The sequence below is a fragment of the Propithecus coquereli genome, unplaced genomic scaffold, assembly GCF_000956105.1.
Source record: "Propithecus coquereli isolate 6110/MARCELLA unplaced genomic scaffold, Pcoq_1.0 Scaffold222, whole genome shotgun sequence".
NCBI classification, from domain to species: Eukaryota; Metazoa; Chordata; class Mammalia; order Primates; family Indriidae; genus Propithecus; species Propithecus coquereli.
The window spans coordinates 1,251,196-1,278,926 of NW_012147412.1; the positions used below are offsets into that span (position 1 = coordinate 1,251,196).

Here is a 27,731-nt window from a genome sequence, read left to right on the forward strand (position 1 = left end):
GGTTGAATCTGAGGATGCAGAACCCGCTGATACGGAGGGCAGACCACGCAAGCAGTTGAGGATATTCATAGACACAGAAGAAAGATAAATATCCCTCCACAGCCTGTTGGAGTGGTGGGGGTCTCTCAGGAAGTCCAAGGGAAAAGAGAGCACTGCTGCTGGGGGCTGGGAGTCAGGGAGGGCTTCCTGGAAGAGGCGAGTCTGAGAGAGAGAAGAAGAGGCCTGGTAGGGAAGGGGGAACAAGCGACAGGGACAGTGTCAGCAGAGGTGTGGAGGAGGGAACATAGGCCAGGCCAGGTCCTGACATGGAGGCGCTGTCTCTGTGGGGCTGGCAGGAGGGGGGACGCTGTTTCTGCAAAGGTGTGTGGAAGCCAAACAGCTGGGGGCCTGAGGCCATTCCAGAGACTCCACTGGGACCAACCCTCCAGGCAGTGGGGAGGTCCCAAGGACCTCAGGCAGGTCAGTGGCCATCGGCCCTCTCCTGACTAGTCCTGGTCACTCTCATTAGGGGTGAGCTGGAAAGTTGCCCAGGGCAGAGCCAGGCTGCCAGTGCCAGGGGAGAAGTCCTCTGCAGAGTGGACACAAGCATGGGACGGGAACAGGGAGAGCAGCTTGGGGTGGAGGTGGACACGGTCGAAAGACTGCCCTTCCTTGGCGTAAGCCTTAGAACTCAGAGTGCGGAGTTCAGGGCTTAAAGTGCATGGGGAGAGGGGCTCAATGTAAATGCAAAGGATCCCTGGCTTCCTGGCCGTGGAGGAGGCATCTTGAGTCCCCCTGGGTTTAGAAGAGTCATTGTGCACTGAGTCCCCATGGCTGGTCCCTGACTGTCTCTCCCCATCTCAGCTCTGCCCTTGCTGCAGCCCCAAGCCTCCCAGCCTCACCGTGGCTGCTGGGCTTCTCCGCAGAGCAGTCCCCAGGGCCAGAGGATGTGCCGGATCATATTGTTCCTCATTAGGCAGCAGCTGGGAACTCTGAACATCCCAGCCTAGCCAGGCGGCCGGGCCTAGGGGACGCAGCGCAGGCCAGGAGCATTAGCTGCACATTAAGTTTTGAGCGTGCTGCTCTCCTCCATCCATCTGGTCCTCTCTCCTGGGACTGCTGAAGAACAAGTGTGCTGTCTGGTAACTGCCTGTGGGGACATGTTCTTCTGGTGTCCCCAGAGAACCTGAGCCTGCACGTTGGCTTTGGTGTCCATAGCCCTGGCACCCGGGTTCCTTCTGTCATCCTAATTATTCTGATCCCCATGTGTTTGATGCCAGACAACCACCAGTTTGAGGATGTTCCCAGCCAGAAGTTAATCACTGTCTAAAACCTAAAACCTAATGAAAGGTGGGTCCCTGGATGGCACGGGGTTTGGTGGGCAGGGAGGACAGGATTTGGGATCTTAGCGAGTGGACAAGGACCTGCCAAATAACGTCGAGTGCGGAGTCCTCCAAGAGCGTTAGAGGCTGTGGGAAGGGAAAGAGGAATGGGGTGCAGAGGAGACCTCACACTCCCCTTAATGTAAGATTCTCACTTTCCCTACTTCCCACCTGCTTTATCCCTCTGTCTCAAAGTGTGTCCCATGATGCTCTTTGAGTTGATCATACCGTGTTTCATGGCTGGCTGGTGCCCTGCACATCTGGGTTTATATTAGCGCATGGTCTTATTTAGTCAGCTCAGGCTGCCGTAACAAAATACCACAGACTGGGGGGCTTAAACAGCAGACATGTACTTCTCGTGGTGCTAGAGGCTGCGAAGTCTGAGATCAAGATCCCAGACAATTCAGTTCCTGGTGAGGCCCCTCTTCCTGGCTTACAGACAGCCACCTTCTCATTGTGTCCTTGTGTCCTCACGTGGTGGAGAGACAGAGAGTGAGCCCCCTGATATCCCTTCTTATAAGGACACTAATCTTATTAGATCGGGCCCCCGTCTTAGGAGCTCATTTAATCTTCGTTACCTCCCAAAGACCCTATTTCCAAATGCAGGCACACTAGGGGTTAGAGCTTCAGCGTATGAATTTGGTGCGGGGACTCAGTGAAGCCCACAGCACGCATCTTGAATGTGTACTTTGCCAAAAAAAGAGAAGGGAATGGATGGAACTAATAGGTCCTGGGACAGACCCTTGTGTGTTACAGGTGTCATTGTGCCCTTTGCGTCCTGATGAGGCAGAGGCGAGTCCCGTGTGGCTCCGTAGCATGAACAACCAGATCGAAACACTCTTGGGTTCTCAGGTTCACAGGGGGCTCGTGATTATTTTCTGATATTATTTTACTAATTTATTTATTTCATTACAAGTGATTTATTTGTTAAATCATTAGGTTGTACAATTGGTGGAAAAGCTGGTAATCGTTGGCTCACCTGGCCCTAAGGAAAAGACAGCTGCCTCCAGTCTAAAATTTTCCCTGGGGTGGAGGGAGAAGTGGGAGGAAGCAGGTGGGGAAATCACCTGGCAGAATTTTCAGAGGTCCGGAGTCCAGCCTCTTCCTGCTCGTGTCTCAGAGGGGATCTGCCTTGGTGAGGCTGCCTGTGCAGTGCCTGGAAGGCTCGTGCCGCCTCCCTAGGACAGCCCCTTCTCCGCAGCCGGTCCCTGAGTTTTCATGACGAGGATGATGGGCCATGGTCGGGGGGCCAGGTCTGAAGCCAGGCCAACCTGGGCTCAGCCCCCTTCTCCACCACTCTCCAGACCTGTGGGCAGGCCGCGCGACCTCTCTGACCGCTGATTTCTCATCTGCAAGTGGAGATAAAACGCCCGTCTCACAGAGGTGTTGCAGAGGTTAAGTGAGATGGCATCCACTGAGCACTCAATGCCAACGCTGCCGCTTCACATAAAGCCGCGTGTCACTGATCCAGTGTCTCTTTCCCACGACCTGTGCTGGACGGCACTGCCAAGTCCTGACATTTTAGATGTCTCTTTTCCGTGCTCTACAGCTTGGCAAATCTTTTCCATTATGTTTTTAACAGCAAAACGTTTTTTCCCCACACCAAATCTTACGCGGGACCCTAATACCTAGAAGCGGCAGATGTGGAGTTGTGCTCCGGGGAGCTGGCATGAGGCTGGAGACCCCCAGTCAGCCTCCCCTCCACTTCTTGGAGAAGCCCAGGGGCCCTCCAAGGAACATCATTTGAGAATCATTCCTGTGGGCTGCCCCACTTCCTTTCCAGTCCCAAAGTCACCATCCTGTCGCAGCACAGAGTACCTGTTTCAGTTCTGGAGTAACCATCCCATTCCGGTCCTGCATCCCTGAGTATTCCAGACTCTTCAGTGACACATGTGCAGTCCCGTGGCCACTCCTGCAGGTGGCTGAGCCCCTCAGGTGCGCATAGACTTTGCTATTTAATTCACAGAAGCCCACTTTATTTCCTGGGTTGTGGGATACACCTCTCGTTGCCCTATGCATGGCCAACGTGATTAAATGAAATTTAACTTTCATTGTGCAATGAGGTTATGCATACAAATAAATCCACGAATGAGGAAAAATGCTTCATAATATTCTGTGTCCTGGTTTTTGGTTTGCAAGATGGGTCACAGTAGGTGTGGGAATAGTATATAGAAAAGACATCATGGAACCTGGGTCTCTGTCTACACTAGCCACACAGAGTCAAAGGCTACCTGTAGGTGAAATCTGTTTAGCTTGATCCCCTTGTGCTGCTTTTCTGAGTATTCAACCTCTAAAAAATAAGGTTGGGTTTTTTTCTATAACGGCTTTATTGAGATATAATTCACATACCACACAATTCACCCATTTAAAGTGTATAATTCAGTGTTTTTTAGTATATTCCCAGAGGTGTGTGATCATTACCACAATCAATTTTTGAACATTTTTATCACTCCAGAAAGAAATACCATATGCATTAGCAGTCACTCCTCACTTCTCCCCAACTCTCCTAACCCTGGGTGACCACTAATCTTTCTGTCACCATGGATTTACCTGTTCTGGACATGTCATATAAATGGAACCATCCATATGTGGTTTTTGTGTCTGGCTTCTTTCACTTAGCATGTTTTTAAGGTTCATCCATGTTGTAGCATGTGTCAGTACTTTGTTCCCTTTTATTGTCGAATAATATTCCATTATATGGATAAACCACATTTTATTTATCAGTTGATGGACATTTGAGTTGTTTCCACTTTTTAGCCATTATGAATAATGCTGCTGTATACTTCGTGTGCAAGTTTTTGTGTGGAGATTTTCATTTTTGTAACTTCTTCTCTATCAAGAGAATTAAGGATCTCAGTATCTAGATTTATTTATTTCCTACCGTGTGCAAGATACAGCGTTGAGCACGTGCTATTTCATGTAATCTGCACAACAGCTCAAGGGGCAGGCTGTCTCCACTTCCTTACAAGCGAGGAAACTGAAGTTCCATTGCTAATAAGGGGTGGAGCTGGGATTTGAACCCAGTTCTCTGGGATATCGTAACATTTATCCTGAACACGGCTTGCAGAAGTTGGGCAACTATGGTCACTCTCCCACTCCAGGCATCCACACTGTTTAAGTCACCCCGATTAAGTCTCTGTGTTGTGCTACTTACCTGCAGTACCTTACGGAATCCTCACACCTGCCCCATCAGGTGGTCTCACTGCTCCTAAAGTTCAGTGAGGAAAAGAGGTTCGGAGAAATTACATGGCTCCCCCTGGTGACCTGGCTCATCGGTGTCAGAGCCAGCATTCAGCAGTGTCCTGCAGCCGCTCCTTGATACCACAGATCTCCCTCACAAACCTGGCCTCTTTTAACCCCATCTTGCCTCAGGGAGAGTTTCTCCTATGCCCAGAATACTGTTTCCAAAGGACAGCCACTGCCTCCCTTCCTTTGTGCACGCGTGCCTGTGTGCACGCAGACTTATGTCCAAGAGGACCCCTGTGCCTGGACCCAGGGACCTCATACAGACAGGACCCCTGGTGGCCCATCAGGGTTCCTGAGCTGCCATCCACATTCGAACTCACTGCTACACCTGCCCACAAACTGAGACCCCCTCCGCATGGAGAGACCTTGCTTGGGGGATGGCAGGGTGGAGAGGGACTTGGGGAGCTGCCTGGAGGAGGAAGGTGGCAGCAGGGGAAGTTGGGGAGGGAGGAGCGGTAGCGGCAGCAGGGGGAGTACCAACTGTCTCCGTGTGGTTGCCTGCCCACAGCTGCTATCCTGGACGACCCCATGGAGTGCAGCAGAGGGGAGCGGCTCTCCATCACCCTGGCCAAGAACCGCATCAACCGCGCTCCCGAGAGGCTGGGCAAGGCCAAGGTCGAAGTGGACATCTTTGAGCTTCTCAGAGACAGCGAGTACGAGACTGCAGAAACCAGTACGTAGAACGGGCAGCGCTGCCTTCTCCCTCCCTTGCTGCAGAGGACGAGCTGTTGGTGTGAACTGCACCCTTTGCCAGGCCTCTGACGTAGATATTTCCAGGGGAAGGAGAGAAGCATGAACCAGGGGCCCTAGGAGGCTCTCGGTGTAGATGAGATTCCCAGGTTTTGCTGTGAATCACATGCAGAGTAGAGTTAAGACGGGATACTCAAAGCATTCATTCATCCATCCACTCATTCATTCCTTCATATATGGATTCATCCATCTCCTGGACACTTGTACACAAATCCAGAAACGAAATCTTGTGTGTGATTTAGAAAGAAGAGATACAGCTGGTCCAAGGGTAGCTACACCATTGTCCATCTGATAGCTTGTCCTGCCTTCTTGTGCCAAGGGAGTGTTGTAGGCGGAAACCAGGACTTGGAGTGGAGTCCAGCCACTCACTCTCTGGGTAACCTCAGACAGGACAAGTCACTTATCTGAACTTCAGTTTCTTCTTCTGTAAAATGGGAATGCTAGGCTCTACTTTGCAAATCTTGCAGGTTGTGGTGAGATTTAAATTACTAAAAGTATAGGAAAATCTGTGAATTGCAGTGTTTTATAGACACACATAGTAGGTGTTTCAAGTCACCCATATGGAGCCCCTCTTATGCACTGGGCACTGCTTTTAATTCTCACAATAGCCTGAGAAGTGAATGTTACTACCTTCCCTTTAGAAAAGAAACTGAGGCTCAAAAACATTGAATAATTTGCCCGACCACAGTGCTAGTCCATGGCAGAGCTGGTCCTGGACCCTGCAAGCCCGGTGCACAATCCACCGCACCTCTCTGCAGTCCTCTCATGTGTTGCTGGTATTACCTTGGCAGCTTTGCAGGATTAGGCCACGTTACTGGGCTAGTGGCTTGTAGCTAAGCTGGAAATGAACAGCTCCAGTTCAGAGGGAAGGAGAACCCCTTAGCCCAGACAGATGATAGCATCTATTCCCTAAGACTTTGAAGAGTCCCTGTCTCTTCCTTTTCTAGTCCATTTGAACCTTTAACAACACTCAGTGACAAAAATAAATAAACAGAATAAAACGATTTGCTCAAGAGTGTATGTCAGACATCTGGTCTTCCATCTGAAGATCTGGCAAGGCTCCAGCCTGGGCTGTTAGGATTGCAAGAAAAGAAACACATTCACACTGGCCCCAGCCCAGCAGGTGGGTATTGTGAGGCTCCAGGGGGGGAAGCAGGGGAGGTCACAGTGGCTCTGGAGACCCACCAACCTCTCTCTCTCTGTTTCTCTGGCAGCTTCCTTAATGCTCTTGCAGTATTACACCCACGCTCTTCCCCTGCTGCCAGTTTGGTTTTTCTGGTTTATTCCTCACGCACCTGTCCCATAATGGCTACCCAGGCCTGATTTACTCTTTGTTTATTCATACGAGAACTTTTATTGAGCATTTACTACATTTCGGGCATGACTCAGGTTCTCGCGCGCTGGGAACGACACAGAAAACAAGACGGACAGGTGGCTAACAGGCTCTTTTCAGCATGCACTTCAGTGGCAGCTTCCCTGGGCAACTCTAAGTCTCTGGATCCCCAGGGTCTGGATCTGCTGGACCAGCTCAGCTTACTGTGTGGCTGATCTGACGAGTTGCAGGTGTTGGTCAGACTGGCTAATAAAGCCTCGGGGAGAGTGTCCACTTCCGGTCCTGTAGCTGTGACTTAGTGTGACTCTTCACAGTGTACAGAGCAGGGCCATTGAGGCCAGATGGATTTTTGCGCACAGATTCCTCCAGAAGAAGGCATAGAGGAACAAATACCTAAATAGTCAGTCATTTAATCATTCAGTCAATAAATATTTAGTGAGCATCTGTTATATTTTATTCCAGGCAAAAATGATTCATCAAGTAACAGACAAAAATCTTAGTTGTCACAGAAGTTAATTTGTAGCGTAACGAAAGGAAAATTCAGATTTCCTAGGATCTTTCAAATGAAATCAGAAACACCAGCAATGACTTCTTGTGAATCTCCCAGTCCAGCCTGAAGCGTTTCTTTGTCCAGGAGGGCAGGTCTCAGAAAAGGGCCCAGATTTCTAAATAGTTCTGTAGTCTGTACTTTGAAAACCCAGCTCCTCTTTCCTTTTCTTCAGAGCTTCCATGCAGAACCGAGAGAGCAGAGATGGGCCCATCCTGGATGCATCGTTAGCAGATGTAAATTTCCTCTTCTGCTGACATGCAGCCTGGCTTAGTGAAGTCAGCGCATCTAAAATATTAGGCCAGATGAATCAGGAATAAAGGAAACTGATGTCTTTATTCCACATTACAGAGCTTTGGACATCTTTTTAATGTCCTTCTTTTAGATACCAAGTATTTTCTTAGCAAGGGGCCCTCAGTTCAGCTTTTACATCTCAGTGTGTTTGAGGCATGATTAGCATTTGTTAGAAAAGAGGGTTTCTGGATCTTTCCACTCCAAAGGCCTTTCATCTGAAGCCATAGTGTTGCCCCACAATGGGTTTTAAACACCACCCAGGTAGTTCAGAGAAAGGTTCCAGCCCAGCTCTTTCCCTCCCAAAGTAAGGGGGCGGGTAGGTGCTGGATTAAACGCGGAACACCTGTTGGCTGTTGCAGGCTGCGGCAGGGACCGGGTGTCAGTGGCAGTATCAGTGGAAGGAAGGCAGGAAGGAGACAGGATGCCTGGGTGGAGAGGACCAACAGCTCTGCGATCCCTACTTTGGGGAGGTTGTGTGGTATAAGGATTAGGAGCTCGGATTTTAGAATCAGACTGACCAGGTTTAGATCCTGGCTCTACCATTTATTAGCTGCGTGACACGGACAGGCTATTTAACCATTATGTGCCTCAGTTTCCTCATTTGCAAAACAGGGGCGATGGCGATACCACCTCATCGGATGGTTTGGAACATTCCACGAGACAGTATAGATGAAGTGCTTAGCGCTGTGCACGTAGCAGGTATTCAGGAAGTGTCAGCTACGGCTTCTGCTATCGACTTTGTTCTCTCACCCTCACACATGGTCTCCCTCTCGCCTCTGTTTCAAACTTCGCCACGCTTAACGTGGCAGTGCTGTCTCCCAGGCTCTTCTCCAGTGGCCTGCTTAATGTCAGTGCCCATCGTAATTGGATATTCCCTTCTCTTTCCAGTTTTCTGGGCTTGATGCATCTGACAGCTTTGAGCCTTTGCAAGCGATGGGGACACCCCAAGCCGGCGGCTGCTCAGTATCAGAGGCTGTGTCTTCCCTGGGCTAGTGGCCCGGGGCTAATTTGCACCATTAATTAGTAAACACAAGAGTGGCTCTGGAGCCCCGGACAATTCCCCCAACCCTACACCTACCACCCTGTGGCCAGGGGATCTGCTTCAAGGAGATGAAAGAGACCCTAGTGATGGTGTTTTTGGTTGTGGCGAATAGAGGCTCTGATTGAAGTTGGGGCTGTAGCAACCCAACAGGGTACGTTTGTACCTTACTTTCAGTAATAGGTGGGTTTCCCAAAGCTCTGTACACATCACATTTAATGAGTTGTATTCAGGGTGGGAGAGTCAGTCGAGGGAAGCAATGGTTATTTCAAGAATCAAAGATTATGAAGTGTAAAGAAGCTCACGATGCTGGAGTCCAGCCGTCAGCCCCCTCGTCGGATGGTTGAAAATGAGGTTCGGAGATGGGAGGTATCACATAGGGCATTAATTAATAGCCAACCTGGAAACTGGAAAGGTATGAGTAGAAAACCACCCCCTGTTCCATCTGGTTCAGACAGACAGGTTTTCATATGGTGGGTTTATTTAAAGTGAGGGTCACTCGTAAAGCTCCCTCCGACCACATCTGAGGTCCCGCCACCTCTGCCCTTCTGCTGTTATCGCCCCAGGCCCCTGATGTTTGACTTCCAGGCTCCCTCTACACAGCTCGCAGATCTGAAATAATAGGGATGGGCAAGACCTCCAAGGTCATCTCCTGTCCCACCTGACCCTTCCTTCTCTCCCTTCCGTATCTCATCTGCATCTCAGCCTTTCTTTTGCAGGGAGCCGCCACAAAGCATGCCCTCCCTGTTCCTATAGATCAGTGTGTCCCTCGCGGCTAGCATATTAGAGCTGGACTAAGTGTACACCCCTTTACCACTCAGACACCCCGAGGCACTGGCCCTGCTGCTGCCACAGCTGGTTTGAGGCTTAATTTACTGCAGAGCCAGAAGCAGGGGCTTCCCTGTCAACCCCTCACCTTTGCCTCCGTTTGTCTCTGTGAGGCCAAGCATGCTGTCAGCTGTCCACAGTTTCCGCTTGAAACCAGAGGCGCACTGGTTACCCCCAGAGTGGGACACGGTGTGTAGTGCTCCAGCTCTGCGTGGCTGCCCCTCCTGCACAGGCTTCTGAGCTTCTCCAGGCTCCGCGGGCACGACCTCTGGCGATTCCGAGCTGCTGTTAATAAGGGAGGGTTAGCATCCCTCCATCCGTTCAGTAGAATGAACGGAAGTCTCGTAAAGAAAAAAAGTAAGAAGCCAGAAGAGAAAAGCACGCAAATAGCGATGAGTCATTCAACAAACTTCATTGCTCCTCTTCTTGGAGTTACCCAGGTTGCACAGGAACAACATGGACTCAAAGCTTAGAGACCATCTGGTCCAACCCCCTCATTTTACAGATGGGGAAACTGAGGCTGGGCATCTTCTCCAGGGAGAAAAAAGATCCACATATCTGACATAAATCCTAGGTGGCTGTTCAGAGGGTGTACCAGTGAGTGGCAGCAGGACGTCAGAACTAGGATGTAGGTGGAGCAGGCTAGGGGTTCTGGGAAGGCCTCCAGAATGGACCTGGGCGAGTTCAATAGGTGGAGAGAGGGAATACAGCGTCCAGGAAAATGGCGTAATACTAACAGCGTGAGCAAAGGCCTGAGGAAGGAAACAACAGAGGAGCTTGGGGCGTGGCTAAAACGCAGAGCTTAAATGGAGCAGAGGAGAGGGCCTGGCTTAGGGAGCAGCACGGAACAGCTCTCAGAACTCTGGAGTTGGATGCACCAGGATCATAATCCTGGCTCTGTCAGCTCCTTGGGCTTATCTCCTAGGCCTGACATTCCTCATCTGTAAAATGGGCATAACAAGAGCTCGCACTTCTTGAGGTCGTTATAAGGATTAAATGAGATGGTGCTTAAAAGACTTATAACTCTCCACACATTTGACCCATTAGTAGTAGCAGTAGAATTAGTATGGTAACTCCTCCCTCTCAGGGTTGTTGTAAGGACTCAGGGTGGCAGTGTGTCTGCCAGCCGAGTGCCTGGCACTTGGACAGCCCCAGCAAATGGTGTTGCTGCTCACACGGGTTTGGGACCAGGCCGAGGGCTTTGCGGGATCTGCTGCTGGTGAGGGGAGGCGGTAGCAGCTGTGAGTCCTCCGATGTCCTGGGGTGGACCCAGGCATGCCGGCACAGGGCCCTGGCACTCCTGCCCTCACACGAGCCCTTCCCCGGCTGGAGGGCCAGCGAGGCCAGTCCGTTTAGGCCACACAGCGGGCCTTGCCCTCCCGCTCCACCCAGGCTTCGGCATCCCCAAGTGTTTTTATGCAAAGGACCCCGAGTCCTCCCTGCTCTCCCTGCTCCACATCTCCGTCAGCCCTGTAAGGCCGGGGTTGTCCACCACACAGGCTCAGAGAGCACCGAGTGGCTTGTCAAGTGCCACACGGCGGCGAGCAGGACCCGGCCTCCTGAGCCCACCCAGGGAGCTGCCCCTTCCCTAGAGCGGCTGCCGTCAGTGGCACCTGCCATAACCCCTCTGGACAATCTGCAACACAACCAGACCCTTGCCTTCCCTGAACTGCCCTCTTTCTGGAGGGGGGACCCTGTGACAACTCAGGAGACAGTTCCTTGAGCCCTGAGCCCTTCCTGTCCAGCTGGGAGCTCCAAATCCATGCCATGGTGCTGGCATTGCTGGCGTTTTGAGAGGAAGAAGACCCTCCATGGGGTCACAATGCCCTTTCGTGGCCTTTTATTCCAGCAGCTGCTCTGACAGTTGCCTTCCGACTCCTCTGCTGGCTGGAAAACTTAGTTGCCATGACAATGTCACTCAACTCTCCTCCGTTCCCTCACTTCCCCACTGGGAGGCAGAGGTAAAGCCACCTCCCTCCCCTGCGCTTCTCAGAGTCCTCACCCAGACGGCCAGGGCTGCCTGCACAGCCAGCCTGCGGGGGCTTGTAGAGCGGAGGCCCTTTATAAGTGGTTTCCATTTCTACTGAGCAAGGCATCCTTCGTAGAGAACAGAAGACCAACTCCCAGATCCCAGGAAATCCCAAAGGCTGTGGCTTTTGATACGATCATAATGCAATTTCACTGGACTCGTTTTGGATCCTTTCAGTTCAGCTGAGCAAACCTCTGTTGAGCAATTTCTTTTTGCCAGGACTGGATCGACATGACCCCTGCCTTTAAGGGGTTCACGATCCGGTGAGGGAGATGGACACGTGGACACGTGTGTGAGGAGCGCGGTGTGGCCGACACAGGTCCACAAACTCTTGAGGCCCGATGTGTTTAGAATCCAGAACTTTCGAGACACTGGGAAGCTCATGCGGTGCATATTCCGTGCCTGAAGTTACGTCTCCGGCAACGTTTATGTCTCCAGCAACGTCCCATACTCAAGCACATGCACGCTTATATTTGAATATTCACACATTGTAAGTAGATTCGCAGCTGTCTGTTGAGATCAGAGTTTGCTCCCAAGGGAGTTTGATGAAAAACATCCAGTTTCAGAGCCTTTTGGAGTTTGGAACTGGGAAGAAGGAATTGTGGCCTGCTCTAAGAATTTATTTTCAGGAGGAACTTCCCTCTGTTGAAATCCAGCATGGCCAGCCTGCTTAGGGCAGAAGCTGGCCAGGAATTCAGAGAATAGGGAAGCTGCCCTGTCTCCTAACAACAGCTGACTCAGAGCCACAGTGTGATGCAAATAGAGAGAGGGAGAGATGCCTCCCTGCCCAGGGGCAAGATTTGAGCTGGGTGCTAGAGGATCAGTAGGAGTTTTCCAAGAGGAAAGGCAAGAGAGGGTCCAGAGTCTAGGCCCTAGACCAGGACAGACTGGGAAAGCTAATGGACTTCTTCTCAGAAAAATGTTTTTAAGTGAATAAAATAAAATAGGTGGTATGACCATGGAAACCAATTATGTAGAAATGCAGTTAAAATATCTTAATAGTGAGATATTAATATGTGTGCTTCTTCATCAATACATTCAATAGCCAAGCCCAGGATCGGGTCTAACTAGCTTAATTTCAAAGTAATAATGAATATAAATGGTAGTTCAAGATATCCACAACACTGTAACATGATATGAAACATTGGTGATTCAGTTGGAGACAAAGCCATAGGTACTATTAATATACTGAGGTTTGTCACCTACATTCAAAATGAAAGGAAATGCTACATTTCACTTAGGGTTAGAAAAAATAATGATGTGATTTTCCCCCCAGATGTTCCCAGACCCCTGACTTCTACCCACAGACCCCAGGCACAGGTTAAGAATCCCTGGTCTAGGGGGCCGGGTGCGGTGACTCACGCCTGTAATCCTAGCACTCTGGGAGGCCGAGGCGGGTGGATAGTTTGAGCTCAGGAGTTCGAGACCAGCCTGAGCAAGAGCGAGACCGCGTCTCTACTAAAAATAGAAAGAAATTAATCGGACAACTAAAAATATATAGAAAAAAAATTAGCCGGGCATGGTGGCGCATGCCTGTAGTCCCAGCTACTCGGGAGGCTGAGGCAGTAGGATCACTTGAGCCCAGGAGTTTGAGGTTGCTGTGAGCTAGGCTGACGCCACGGCACTCACTCTAGCCAGGGCAACAGAGTGAGACTCTGTCTCAAAAAAAAAAAAAGAATCCCTGGTCTAGTCAGAGATAACCACGTGGGAACGAGTTCAGGCAGGAAAACACGCAGAGTACGATGGGGTGAGCTGGCGGGGTGGGAGGAAGGGCCGGAAGGGGAGGGTCTCCAGGAGGTCAGATGCACTTAAATTTTACTTGCTCATCAGAAGAAATTCTTTTATTATAGCACTGTACTTTTATAACATGTTATAAAAGGAATACATGCTTATTATAGAAAGTAGAGAAATGAAAAAAGGGAAGAAGATCAGTCCATGTTGCAATGGCCACGGCAATCTCTAAGAACATTCCAATTAATCCCTGTTAACTCGGGGAGGCCGTGTGGCACCGTGGTTAAGGCGCTGGTCCCTGCGGTAAGGGCTTGAGCAGTTGAATCTGGACTCTGCTCTTTGATTTTTGTCTTGTTTTTGTGTCTGTAAAATGAGAATGACAGTAATAGTACCTGTTACATCAAGTTGTTTTTGGAATGATGTAAGTCAATTCCTGTAAAGTGCTTCGAATGGGCTGTAATTAGCACTCACTAAGTGTTGTCTTTAATAACATCTTCTTCTAATCATTCCTCAATGTGTAACTCTTCTCTGTATTTGCTTAGTTGTAGCCTTCATATAGATATGCATGTAATTTTATATCCTGCTTCTTTCTCTTAATATTATTACATAAATATTTTTAATGCTATTATAAAATGTTCATAAGCATTTTAAATGCCTAAATAATATTCCCTTTGGGCACATGACCCGTACTTTATATAGCTGTTCCCTTGTGATTAGACATCTAGTTTATTTCCAATTTTCCATTGACAGTGTTGAGTGGGCTTCAGTGTGGTCCAAGAACTACTTATTGGGCACATAATTCCGAGTAAAGCCCTGTTCTGGGTATGGAGGATGCAGAGGGAAATAAGAGGAGCTCCCTGCCTTGGAAGAGCACCCAGATCTCTGTTTCAGGATTACAATCTGCCCCACAGTTTGGAGAATGGACTGGGAATGAGGAATCCTGGAGACAGAGCAGGAAGGCAAGTTGTAAAGACGGGTCGACCTGGAACAGTGGCAGTGGGAGGAGGAAGAAGAGGGCAGCAGGGAGTGAGCAGTCAAACGGTCAGAATTGGGCCCCTGATTGGTACAATAAGTGAACTGATTTAGTTAGGGAAGGCAGGAAAGAGTGTGGTGACTATGGCCTTGAGCTTGAAGAGCTAAGGGGAGTGCAGTAGAGTGGTTAAGACAGATTTCCTTGTTCCAGCCCAGTTCTACCTGTGTGATCTTGAACAAATTACCCAACTTTTCTAAGCCTCAGTTTCTCCATCTGTAAAGTGGGGATAAAAATGCATATTCTTCATAGAAGTGTGAAGACCAAATCAAATTATGAAGAATATGTAACAAATCCAATGTCATGAGGATAATAAGCAGAGGGTTGCCAAGCATATCCTGTACCATTCTGAGCCACACCATCTTGCATCAGAGTCCAAGCTTTTAATAACTATGCTTTACTCAGCCATGTTAAGCGTGAGATGCTGGAGGGAAGACCCTGTGGCGATGTCCAGCAGGTGGTTGGAACTTGATTTTGTAGCCCAGGACAGAGGTCCGAGTGTAGGGTCATCTGGGCAGAGACGCAGGTGGAGGCGGCAGGCAAGGGCGAGACTGCCCAGGGAGAGCGAGGCGTGGCTAAAGCCTGTGTTTAGTGTGTGGGAGAAGAGTCAGCAAAGACAGAGAGAAAGACTGACCAGAGAACCAGTTGAGAATCGGGATTAGACAGTGTTATGAAATTCAAAATAACAATGCAATCCGTGAACCTCAAGTGCTGTAAAAAGAGAATAGGATGAGTACGGATAATAGGTCATTTGGAGAAAGCAGATGCAGTGAATGAGGTGGGCAGAGGGACCCCAACTGTCAGGGGTTGGGGAGAGCTGGGCCTAGGAGTGGCTGGCTGCAGGGCAGTGCAGACAAGTAGGTGGCTAGGAGGGAGTAGCATGAACGCTGGGTGGAGTCAGGAAACTTGAATCCAGACGTTGGCTCTGGCCTTGGTTAGGTGTGTGACCTAGGGTGTGGCACTTAACATCTCTAGCATGCTGTGTCCTTATAGGTCAAATCAGCAGATAAGACCCCTCGCCAGGCTGTTGTAGGGATCTGATGGGAAGATGAGCTCAGAGCACCTAGCAGGCAGTGAGAGCTAAGCTGGTTGAGATCACGTAAGATAACTCACATGGAAATAGCTTGAACTTTGAAGAGGCTCTTCAGAGGCAAAGCCCCACCATCGCTACTTCTGCCACTGCGGGTGGTCTGTCACTTAGTGCTAATGAGGCCTCCTCAGGTACCCTCTGCCTGCAGCCTCTGTCACTGAGATTCTGGATGTTGTGCCTGAGCCGTGGGTTAAGAGAAGACCTTGAAGATCTGTGGTTCATATGGTGAGTCGCAGTGCTCGGATTTGAACCTTGGTGTTCTACCTTGCCACCTGTGCCCCATCCACATGATCACCTGGTTGAGTGAGCTAATGGTTAGGACTCTAACCTAAGAGAAAGAGCATCCGGGTTGCAGGTGTGGCTTTGCAGCTGACTCAACAAGAGACCTTGTGCTGATCCCTTAACCTCAGTTGTCTGGCCAGGGAAATGGCTCTGCCTGGCTTCTAATGGGAGTAGGCAGAAAATGTGTGCGGCGTTAAACTTTGAGTTTTGCAGACAAGGACGTTGTGTTGTGCAATGCGGAACCTCAATGCATTTGCTGGGGCAGCTCCTTGGCTCTGATATTGCAGTGTGTGCACTGAGAAGTAGCTCATGTTCTCTCTCCCTGTGTTTTCCCTTCTGTCCCCTGCTTCCACCCTCAGTCTCTAGTGCTTTAAAATCTTAGATTCTCTCTGACCACACGTCCCATTCATTTACACGTTCACACAGCGAGTATGAACTGGGCACCTTCTATCTAGGAAACATTGTGCTGGACATTGAGCCAATGAGAAGTGGGGAGTTAGAGATAAATGTGGCTCAGTTCCTGTCCTTTCGAGGTTTGAAATCTAGTGAGAGGAGAACTCCGAACAGCAAACTGAAATAAACACAGTCATAAGTGTCTTAGATGAGAGGAATAAACCTTGGGCCCTGGGAGCCCCAGGCAGGGTTACTTCCACCAAAGGAGCCCAGGAAAGCCTGGGGAGAAGGCTCAGGGAGGGAGGGAGGGCACCTTCCCCACTGGGGCACACAAGATCCCGGGCGTGCTGGTTTGTCAGGACGGACTGTACAGGATCGGGGAAGTGAACGTACCAGGCGCTGGGAGAGGGGAGCCAAGGGGATGCTGACAAATGGAACTCCCTCTCTGCCTCCTATTTTCTCTTTCCTACTCTCTCTCCCACTCCCTTTGACCTTGGCTGCATCTGCTTTCTACTCTGTGTCTGCATTATCCTCACCACCCTCTGTCCCCCTGCCTGTCTGCCTTTCCTCCTCCCAGACTCTCTCTATATTGGGGGCCCTAAGAGCTCATACACTGGGCCGCCCCTCTGTGAGCTGGGCCCCCAGCCCCTGCAGCAGCCACGTCCAGGGCAGCCCCCACACCCCCACTGCAGGCCAGGCCAGGCCGAGGGATGGAATCTGCAGGTTTCTCCATCAGCCTCCGTCCTTCGGTGACAGCCCTGACAATTTATATCCCCTGTTGGCTGTGGCCGTATGTTGTCATAACCTGGGTCATTTCCTCATTTAATACTGTCCATAAACTCCAATAAAACTGTCCTGGAGCCCAGGAGTCGAGGGGGGAGAAGGGAAGACACTGGGTTGGGGAGGGTTGGAGAGGCAGGGGAGGGGGTGGGCAGGAGGTGAGGGGCAGCCGGCGAAGACCGGCGGACTCACGGCCGCGGCCCGAGCCCGACCTGATGAGCACCTTGCTTCCTTTCCTGCGCCTGCCGCTGCTGCAGTGTGTCAGATCCTCCCCAAGGGGGTGGTCGCTGTCCTGGGACCATCATCCAGCCCAGCCTCCAGCTCCATCATCAGCAACATCTGTGGGGAGAAGGAGGTGAGTGCGGGGCTGGGCTGGGGGAATATCTGTGGGCTGGAGCTTGTGTCCAGGGCCCCAAGATAGGGTTGATTGTTAAGGGCTCGAAGAGCCCATCAAGGCAGGGTTGTTGCTATTAATAACAACAACATCAACACAAATACAGAAGAATTGGTCCTTTGCTGAGCACTGACTTTGTTCCAAGATGTTTGGATGGAGGGGTCTCCGAGGAGGTGTTTGACAGCAGGCATTTCAAGCTGAGCGCCTCCGAGTCTTAGGGTCCCGTGGCGGTGTCTCCAGCGGCCTCTTGGTGGTGGTGGGTCGAGGGGGAGGCCGGGGAGGGTGATGGTCCAGGGAGGCCAAGAAGGCAGAAGTCGGAGCGTCCACACTCATACCCAGTGAGCAGCTCTGTGGTTGTCTGTTTATAGAGTGGGATTCTAGGGAAGAAGGCCTTTAGGGGAAGACATTGCTACATTTTATTGCTAAAATAAAGTTTGACAGCCTCTGCTTTATATGTTCTCTAGAAAGGAGATTTTATTTTGCTTTCTTCCTCATTCACCGGTTCCAGTGTTTACCTCTCAAGCAGCACGTTCTCCCTCAGCTGCGGCTCTAACCGAGCCTCTATCTGCGGAGTGTCGAGTCCATGTCCTCTCGTTCTAGGTCCATGGGAGAAGGAATGGAAGGGGGGACAAGTTGCAGAGTAACTGCCCCCTCCCTATTCTGTCAGCTGTCCCCTCCTTTTTCCTTGGAACTCGAGAGATTCTGTCTAGTGCTGGCATCTTTCCTGGTCCTTCCTGCAGCCCATCGGCCCTTCCTCTTCCATGTACCCCTGGGAGACAGGGGGTCCTAAGGGGGCAGGAGCTTGGTGGTGAGGCTCGAGGTCAGGGGTGTGGCCAGGGAGGAACACGGGAGGAAGCATCCATCTTGCCTGCGCTCTAGAGGCCTGGAGGCTCAGCCTTCCGGAAGCTTCCGTCTTAGGAGGATCCAATTCTTAGAAACAGGATGGCGCACCCTCTGCGGGGCAGACTGGATGCCTCTTCCACAAGCTGCCCCTGTGGAGGCAGAGGAGCAGCAGACAGGCTCCTGCCCACCCAAGGCCCCCTTGGACCCTACCTCCGTGATGCCACAGCTGTCTCCTATGATGGGAGGGCTCGGTGAGTCCCTGAGGCTTCAGGCAGAAGATTTATCTTCCCTATTCTATGAACCCACTCTCAGAAATGTTATCTGCATGGACAAGTCTGCGGTGGCCTTGCTTCTGCAGTAGCCGGGCTGCTCCCAGGCCCCCCAGCCCCACCCCCACTCGGGCCTTCTTGCTGCGGGCTGGGTCAGGCAAACAACTCCCCACCCCCGTCCCCTTGGACATCCTCAAAGACAACTCTGGGGCCGGGACCAGGCCACAAAGCAGCTTCTGTCCCTCCCAGATCTCTGCCCAGAAAGTTAGAGCCCATGTGCCACTTAAATCTTTCTTGCCTGTCCAAGAAACAGCTCGGTGGCAGGTCGTTATTCCAGCAGTGGCCCTGACCTTCACCACATGGGCTTTGCCAAGACTTCAGCTCCCCGTTTCCTCTCTTCTGCCCCCTCCTTTTCTTTTCCCCTTCTCCCCACTCTTCACTGTGCCTCACAGCCCTCCTGACCCCCACTGCAGCGTGGCCTCCTCTGGGGTTCAGTGGGTATTTCTTCTGCACCAACACGTCTCCAAAGCCCTTCTGGCATTTCAGGCCAGAGGCCGGGCCCTGTCTCCTGCATCCCGCCACCCCCTGCCCGTGTGCCACGGAGCGGCCGGGCCATTCCCCGTCTTTGTCTGGTCGTGTTTCTGCTCGAGCAGCCTTTCCTCTCCATTCAGATTATGCATTTCTTTTAATATTTTATGAGGCTGAGCTGCCTTACGCGGACTCCCCCCAGCCCCAGGGAGAAGCAGTGGAGTTCTCACCGAGGAGCCCATTCCTTTAAATGCTGTGGCTGACTGCTTTCTGCCTCGCTGCTCCCCACTCTGTTCTGCTCACCTCTCCTTGTCCCCCACACACCTCCACAATGACTCCCTGGGATACATCTGCAATTGCGAATCCAGTATAGATTGATCTTTGTCCCAGAGAGAGGACCAGCAAAACAGGCTGGGCCCTCCCTGCCTGGGCTCCACAGAGCAGCTGCTGTGTCCCCAGCAGCCCTCAGGATGGCGATGGGCTAGAGGCTCCCTCCAGCTCCCCCTCCTAGGGGGCCCCCCTCAACCTTCAGCCCCGGAGCTTCCTGGGAGCATCTGTATTTGTGGAGGGAGAGAAAGGGTAGGAGAAAGGGCTCTGCTTGAGCACTTGCTACATTAAGTACTGAGCTATTGTGTATTTTACACACAGGTTCTCATTTTATCCTCCCAAAGTGCTAAGAAGCACCTATGGTTATCTCCATTTTTACGCAGTTTAGACAGGTTAAGAGCCATTTGCCCCCAAATGACACAGCAGAACTTGGATGCAAACCCAAGTCTGCAGACTCCAAACCCACTTGTCCATCACCTTCTTGAGTCCTTCCCTAGCCCGTCTCCAGGATCTGCGCATTCCTGAGGATGTCTAAGGGCTCCACGCTACCAGGGGTGCTCGTGGGCAGTGCTCTACCCGGTTAGCTGCCAGTGGAACCCGGCAGGCTGGCTGGCTACACAGGGAGGACCTTGATGAGAGATGCTCAAATGTCTACACCAACCAGCCAGGCCACTTGCTCCGGCATGGGCTTGGCCTCTGTCTTGTCCTTTTGTGACCTTTCTCCTTTCAAAGTCCATTTGTTATTCATTTTTGGTAGAGTGTACGTGGTGCAAAATACAAGTAGGAAGAAAGACCCCTTATGACATGCGCCTGGTCAACTTTACTCGTAGAATCATCTTTCATAACTTACCAGACTCTCCCCAATTCCACACTTTTCCATCTCTGCTGAAAAATATTGCTTGCCCTCTCTCTATGGTTCAAGGGATAATCCCAGTTGAATTCAGGAATTTTCTCCCTAGCTTCTGCTAAATCTTTACCCTCCTCCCATCTCAATCTCAGAGGAGCTATGGTCTCTGGCTGACTGACATCTCCTAGAAACTTAAAAGGATAAGGTGGCAGAATCCTACAGAGATCACCTCAACATCTTCCCAGACTCCTGGCAAGATAACCTCTGGGCCAGGCCAAGCAAAGAAAACTTCTGCAATCATTTCTGAATAATCCATTCTAGAAGACAAGCCACTCAGCACCAGAAGTTCTTCCTGCTGTCCACCCTCAATCTCACTTGCTTTAACATCACTACAAACCCATGCTCTGCTTCAGCTCTCCCAGCTCTGGGTACCAGAGCTGAGGGTGGCAGAATAACATCAAGGTGGATGGCAGCTGATTATGTTTTAACTTTCCTATTACCTGCAAAATAGCCTAAGCCGCCGATAAAGCGGCCATCACAGCCTCTTAATGTCTTTATTCCTGGGAGAGGAAGGCAGGGCAGTGCCTTCTGGAAATGTCGGTAATAGATGCAGAGCAAAGTTGACGCAGAGGGAAGCTGACCGTCCTAATGAAGCCAGAGCAGGTATTCATTTACCTGGCTCCATTACAAGGTTCTCTAGATGGTTTCTCACCTGCGGCGCTTCCTCCCCACACGCATGCCTGCAGAGGAGCCCCTCGCTGCCCCCTTCCTCTCCCTGGGCACTCGTGCAGGAAGTCTGTTGGGAGCTGGTTTATATACCTGTTGGCAGGGCTGGCGGGCCTCCTCTGTTAGTCCCCAGTGTAACATTTTTCTCTTCCTGCCATCTCTGCTCTGACTTATTAACTACAAATAAAATATAAGGATCATGCTTTCGAGAGCCATCTGTCTCGCTGCCCGGCAGCCAGCAGCTCCTCTGAGAATAGAGACCTATTCTTTTGCTTTCTCGGGGCCACGGGCTCCACCTGCCAGACCCACAATCCACTAGTCCGGGCTTCTGGCCAAATGGTTTTCCTTCCCGGGTCTTCCGATCGGAAGTGTCATCAGGGATATCTTCGTGTCTCATCCCATGGAGTAGGTGCCCTGGGTCCTGCCAGCGCCGTCTCCCAGTGGCGTGTGGCAAAGGTGTGACAGAGAAGAATCCACCCTCCGCAGCTTGGCTCACTCATCACTCTTTCTTTCTTTCTCACTCGCCTGGATCCTCCCTGCGGCCCGTGTTTTGCTCCTTCTGCCAGGTCCCTCATTTCAAAGTGGCCCCAGAGGAGTTTGTCAAGTTCCAGTTCCAGAGATTCACAACCCTGAACCTCCACCCCAGCAACACCGACATCAGCGTGGCTGTGGCTGGGATCCTGAACTTCTTCAACTGCACCACCGCCTGCCTCATCTGTGCCAAAGCAGAATGTAAGTTTCCCCAGGCTGGCTCTGCCCCAGACAGGCCGGGCTTGTTGATTTCCCCCTGACTCCCGGTGCGCCCGGCTGCAGCACTGCCCACTAGCACCCCGGTAGCGTGGAGCCCTTAGACGTCCCCGTGAATCCGCACATCCTAGAGACGGGTTGGAGAAGGACTCAGGAAGGTAAAGAACAAGTGAGTTTAGAGTCTGCAGACTTGGGTTCAAATCCAAGGTTCTGCTGTGTGATTTGGCTTCCCTTAGATCACAGGGCAGCAGGTTTGGGCATTCCCACCGGCCTGTGTCCTTGGGCGTTGTCTGCGTGTGTGTGTGTGTGTGTGTGTGTGTGTGTGTGAGAGAGAGAGAGAGAGAGAGAGACTGAGAGTGTGTCTAGGAGCACCCTTGCCAGGACTCCCTGGGCTTGAGCAGAACAGAGAGGAACTCGGTTACAGGGAGCTGGCCAGCTGCCAAGCCTTTTTGCATCTGGGAACTCAAATTCCTACATTTTCAGCCTCATTGTTAAGCAGACACGAAAACAAAGAGAGAGAAGGAAAATATAAAATTGGATGCATTCGTACTTGATGGGTTGAAGAGCTTCTTGCCCTGGAGAGCAGGTTTTTGCTGATGGAACAAGGTCCAGGGTCAATTCCTGATAAAGCATTTTTTTGCAAATGCAGGGGTTGGAAATGCATTTTCTGTGACTATCAGACAATTTGTGACACAAATTTAGTGTTTATGAGATTTAGCTAATTTAAGCCAGCACCTTCCAGCATCTGTGCATCTGTGTGCTCCCGGCGCCAGCTGCCTACCCATACGCGGTCAGACAGGTGCTGGCCACTGGCTGCCCCTGGAACCCAGTGCCCGAGCCCCCAGCATCTGTGTCCCGCGTAGCTCACCCGTCCAGGTCTTACCCTTCAGGTCTCTGTGGGCTGCACTGCGAGACTTCCATCTTCCCTTAGGGCTCCTTTCTGTGGCTCCTTAGAACTGCTCTGCGTTCGTAAGTCCTTCCTCCATCCTGGAATCCCACAGCCTCCAAATACAAAAGCCACCTCCCTGTCAGGGGTCACAACCACCGACTTTACCAGACCTTTGCACCTGGCTGCCTCCACATGTGCGTGAATTCATTTATTATTCAACACAGATGTATTGAGTATTTACTCTATGCTACCCAAGAAACAAAGTAACTGAGTCCCAGCTCTGTTACAACCACCCAGTGGGTTTGGAGGTGTTGGAATTCCCCACTCTAACTTTGTGGAAGTTGAGACTCCAGGAGGTGAAGTGACTTGCCCAAGGTCACACAACTCAAATACAGCAGGGCCCAAACTCAAATACAGATCTTTTCACTACAAGTTGAAAGCTCTTTCCAGAGGCCTGTATCTTCTTGCTATCGCCCCGCCACCAGTGTGAGAAGGCATAGAGTGATTTATGCTCAGTTTCAAACATGCAGTGTGGCTAGTCGAGAAGAGGTCCCTGAGCACAGGGGTGCTGGGAAAGGCTTCAGGATCCAGACAGGGCTTCAAGTAGATCTTGGAGGATGAAAAAGATTTAGAAAAATGGAGAAGAGAGGCATGCCAGATGAGAAGCTGGGGGAAGCAGAAATCCGATGTGCCGAGGGAGAGTTGGTCGGAGCCTAGCACCGATACTGGTTAAAGATAGAAAAAGGGCGGGCATAGTGGCTTACGCCTGTAATCCTAGCATGATGGGAGGCCGAGGTGGGAGGATGGCTTAAGGCTAGGAGTTCAAGACCAGCCTGAGCACAAGTGAGACCCCGTCTACAAAAAATAGAAAAATTAGCCGGGCATGATGGCGCATGCCTGCAGTCCCAGCTACCCAGAAAGCTAAGGCAAGAGGATCACTTGAGCTCAGGAGTTTGAGGTTGCTGTGAGCTATGATGACACCACTGCACTCTAGCCCTGGGTGAGACCCTGTCTCAAAAAGAAAAAAAGTTGGAAAGAGAGGCTAAGGAAGGAAGCAGAGACCCTTGAGTAGTGGGTGAGGGAGACTGGTTCCTGTGTCAACTGAGGGTCCTGAAGCTCTCTCCCCTGAAGATGTCGTCAGAGGAAAGGCGGTTCTACTCATGGCTGTGCCCTTGGAGAACAGGTGGTTTTGGGTACAAGAAAAGGGCATAGGAGCTGGGGAACTGGAATTAGACCCAAGGAGCTGAGGGGCCTCAGACTTGGAGAAAGAAGTCTGGCATGCACAAGAGCACACCAGTCCCTCACTCAGTCGATCAACGGGCACCTCTCGAGCATCTCCTATGTGCCAGGCGTCCCGTTTGTTAGGCGCTGGGTGACACGTAAGAGAAGAACAGCATCCAGTCTCTATTCTCAAAGATGGAGCAGCCTCGTGGGAAAGCTAAGCAGGGCCCATGGACACAAAGTGATTAAGACAGTAAAATGATGAGTCTGGACTCCTAGAGAATCGGGGTACACTAGAGTTCTCAGACAGGGGTTCCATGGAGGGGGTTTGGCAAGAGATCAGCGAACATAGATTCTAACCCCCTCATTGAGAGAAGAGGAAACTGAGGCCCGGAAAGTAGCTTGTCTGGCCTAGAGTCCCATGGTCAGTAAGTGGGAGAGCTGGGATTTAAACCACGTTCCCTGGATCATAGTCCGATGCACTATCACCATGACAGCAGTATTCGTCACACTGGTTTCCTCTGGATCTATGCTGATCGAGGCAGTAGCCACAAGCCACATGTGGCTATATTAAATTTAAATACGAATTCATTAAAGGGAAATAAAATTGAAAATTCAGTTCCTCAATCTCCTAGCTATACTTCACACATGGCTGGTGGCACCGTATTGAACAGCACAGATGTAGGCTATCCCCGTCATGGCAGAAAGTTCTGTGGGACGGCACTGCTCTGATGACAAGTGCTTTGCAGAGAAAGAGTTCTATGGGGACAGAAAGTTTGGATAGCCCTTCATTCTGCTTCCCCCCAGGGAAGAAATTCATATTCCACATTAGCATGGACACTCTCAGATGTCCTGTCTCCAGAACAACTATTTACATCATCACCTTTCAAATAAGCTTGACGAGAAGCCCTGAGAGGATGCTCGTTGTAAAGCCCACGTGATGCTGGTATCTCGTGGAACTCGGTTAGGAAATGCTGTATCCCACCAGGCGGTCCTCCCCGTCTGGCATCCTCGTACCATTGACTGGCGCAGCAGAATCAAAGATGCTCTGGCGCTGACTGCCACAAGCCCAGTTAAGGCAGGACGGAATGGTACACCCCATGTGCACAGCAGGGGTGTGAAGAGACGGGGTGGGTGGTAAATATCTCCAGGCAAAGATTGTCCTACAGTCTTTTAATGCTGGGTAGAATGTCCCATCAACCTGACAGGAAGTTCTTTCTTCTATCTAGCCACAGTCCCTCTTGCTTTTAGGCTACGCCCTGTTTCCTCTGCTTCAATTCTTTATTGAGCTTTGGGAAGTAAGTCGCTCAGATGTTTGTTAAGCATCTACTATGCACTAAGCACTATGCTAATACTGTTGCTTCCCAGCCCAGGGCTCTTTCTATTAGAACTAGGCCATTCCTTGACATTCAGACAGTTCCTTGCAGATGGCAAAGCGCTTTCGCTTATGTTTTTCCATTTTAACTTCCTCCCCGTCAGTCATTCTAGAGCTGAGAAAACAGAGTCCCGGAGCTGTTGCAGGACTTCGGGTCACACAGCTGGGACGTGCAAAGCCAAGACTTTGATCCTGCAGGACTCAGGTCCTCTGACTCCCACGCTGGAGCTTCCTTCTTCACAGCCCCCTCCCAGCCCCCAGGGTCTTCACAAACAGCCCCAGAGCAGCGGTTGGGGTGGGCCCTGCCTGGCAGGAGCAGTGTCCTGTGAAGGGCAGAGATCTCTCTGGAGCAGCAAGTCCCCCGGTTCCCTCAAGAGGGGTGCAGGATGGCTGAGCACAGACAGGGCTCTGGAGAACACACACCTGCGCAGGCTCATCAGCGGCGGGCCCACAGCCAGGTGGGACGCAGCAGACACGCAGCGCTGCTCTGCTCAAACCCGCCCACCGGGGCCGCCGGGGGACTCTGGTCCCTGCCCACCAAGGGCCAAGGGAAGGAAGGTGGAGCAGAGCAGGAGAAGTTCAAGGGCAGAGAGGATTAAAAATCTAATCAAAGGATGAGGAAATGAGGGACTGAAGGGAAAAGCAGCTCAGGGCTCTGAAGGAGACACTCTTCCATCTTCCTTATTAATGCAGGGCCGAGAGACACCGCAAGCAGAATTAGGAACAGAATGTAATTCTATTTTCCAGCCATCAAAATTAGGCGTAATGGAGATCATTCCTCGGGGAGTCATGCCACTTGTTCTTCTGCTCCCCAAAAGTAGATTTTTAATAAGCAGGTTTTGGACCAAGTAGAGATATATTGTGAATTACATTATTTTTCTTTAATGGGAAAAAAATCAGAACATCTGCAAGTGCCCGTTTCTGATGAGGCTGGGAGAGGAGATGTGGCGAGCGGCGCAGGCGAGGCCATCCTGGTTATCCGCACGCAGCCTGAGGGGTGGGCTGTTTGGGGGCTTCCAAGGAGAGTTGGGGCTCCCCACTCTGGTCCCCGGGGCCCCCTGGTCAGACCACCCAGCCCTGCTACCGAGCTACCTGCTGGGACTCTCGGGATGGACCCAGAGCCACAAGTATAAAATGCTGCATGTTTCCCAGGTGTCTTTGCACATGGCTAATTTTTTTTTTCTTTTAATGCTTGCTTTAGTGTTTCTTCCTAAGTATTTTAATGTCTTTTTTGTGGTTACGTGTCTTATGTCTCCATGTCTTGTGCCACTTATCTACTACCTGTGTGATCTTGGGACAGTGACTTAACGTCTCTCTACCCACTGTTGTCTCATCTATAAAATGGGGATAATGAAACCTCCCCCCTCCCGGATGGCCGAGGGGATTAAACAGGACAGCCATGCAGAGTGGACAGCACAGTGTCCACATCGAGGAAGTGCTTGGCACGCCGACTCTTCCTAGCCTTCCTTTCTTGGATCCCTTTTGAAAGAGGCCAGGCCGGGACCTTCCTGCCCTGTGTTCACTGAGCACGGCCCAGGCTGCTGGGGAGAAGCAGACTTTGATCTCGAGGCGGTTCCTGTCCTCGGGGGGAAGCGCTATGGGAGAGAAAGGCAGGATGCTGGAGAGCTCTGATGACGCCACTGCACGCTAGCCCAGGCGCCAGAGACTCTGTCTTAAAGACAAACAAGCTCTGGAGTCAAACCAAGCTGCTCCACCACGTAGGAGCTGTTGAGCAGGTCGCTCCACCTCTCTGAGTCTTAATTTCCTCCTGCGTAAGCCGGGGTAATAGGGCCTGTTGGGTTAATTGGTGGGACAGTAACTGGGCTCAGAACATGATACGCATTTAATCGCTGTTATTTCATGCTGCAGCTCTGGTCGAGGCAGCGGGGGTGGAGGATGGGGAGTAGGGAATGATACCCAGGGCCCCGGAGAGTCACGGGGCAGCAGCGGGCCTTCCCCAGGAGGCGCTCTGGGAGGTCTTTTGCTCATAATGTCCCCAAAGTAACCCTGGGTCTGTGTGCTGACACTGGGAAGGTCACAATGCTCCCATTATTGGGCACTTCTGTGTGCCGAACAGTGTGCTTAGAGTTTTTATACAATCTTATTTGAATTTTAAATTCTCTTATTTAAACCGTATGACTCGCGATAACCATCTAAGATGGGGTCTATTAACATTCTCGTTATGTGCACGAAGGAAAGAGATTAAGTCAGTCTTCAGGTCACATGATTCTTGCTACCTTCTCTCTCAGCCTCTCCTAAGCCTGGGGAAGAAACACAAATGAGGGACCCTGGCCTGTCCCAGGGCCCCTGACTCTGCGATCTCAGTTACTGAATGTCTCCCGCCTCCGTGACTGTATCTGTACGCAGCTAATAATAATAATAATAATAATAATAATTAATATTATCAGTAGGAATAATAATAATTCCAACCAGGACAGTTGTGAGGACTAGATCCTCTGTGTGTGAGAAGGAGCTTAGGAAATACTGCAGGTTATTCTCAGGGCAGGGATGCCTGCCGCGCCCCAGCTGCTGAGGCCCAAGCTGGAAACATACACCCTGCAGTCAGGAGGCCAACAGGCGTGTAGAGGCCAGGGGCTTCCCACTCCAGTCCTTCCGTCGCTGAAGGGACAGCCTCAATGCCGAGTGGGCCTCCTGTGAGCAAGAAGCCTCGGCCTACTCCTCGATCCCCTCTCCTCCTGCCCTGCTGCTCTCCCCTCCCTGCCTGTTCCTGGGGCCAAGTTCAGGTGTGGGATAGGACAAAATCCAGACAACAAGTAAAACATATCATTCTAGAACTTGAACTTGTTTCATGCCCCTCCCTGCCTGGTAATA

The 27,731-nt window shown here is 51.1% G+C and overlaps 1 protein-coding gene across 1 annotated transcript in view; it reads left to right on the plus strand.

Annotated features, from left to right (window-relative positions):
* The window catches only part of GRIK4 (glutamate receptor, ionotropic, kainate 4), a 307,922-nt gene that overhangs the window by 121,872 nt on the left and 158,319 nt on the right, over positions 1 to 27,731 (plus strand). The window contains exons 3-5 of the mRNA XM_012644896.1: positions 5,116 to 5,280; positions 16,991 to 17,088; positions 21,234 to 21,399. Coding sequence (XP_012500350.1) covers positions 5,116 to 5,280; positions 16,991 to 17,088; positions 21,234 to 21,399 — 429 coding nt within the window. The remainder of the gene's footprint in view (positions 1 to 5,115; positions 5,281 to 16,990; positions 17,089 to 21,233; positions 21,400 to 27,731) is intronic.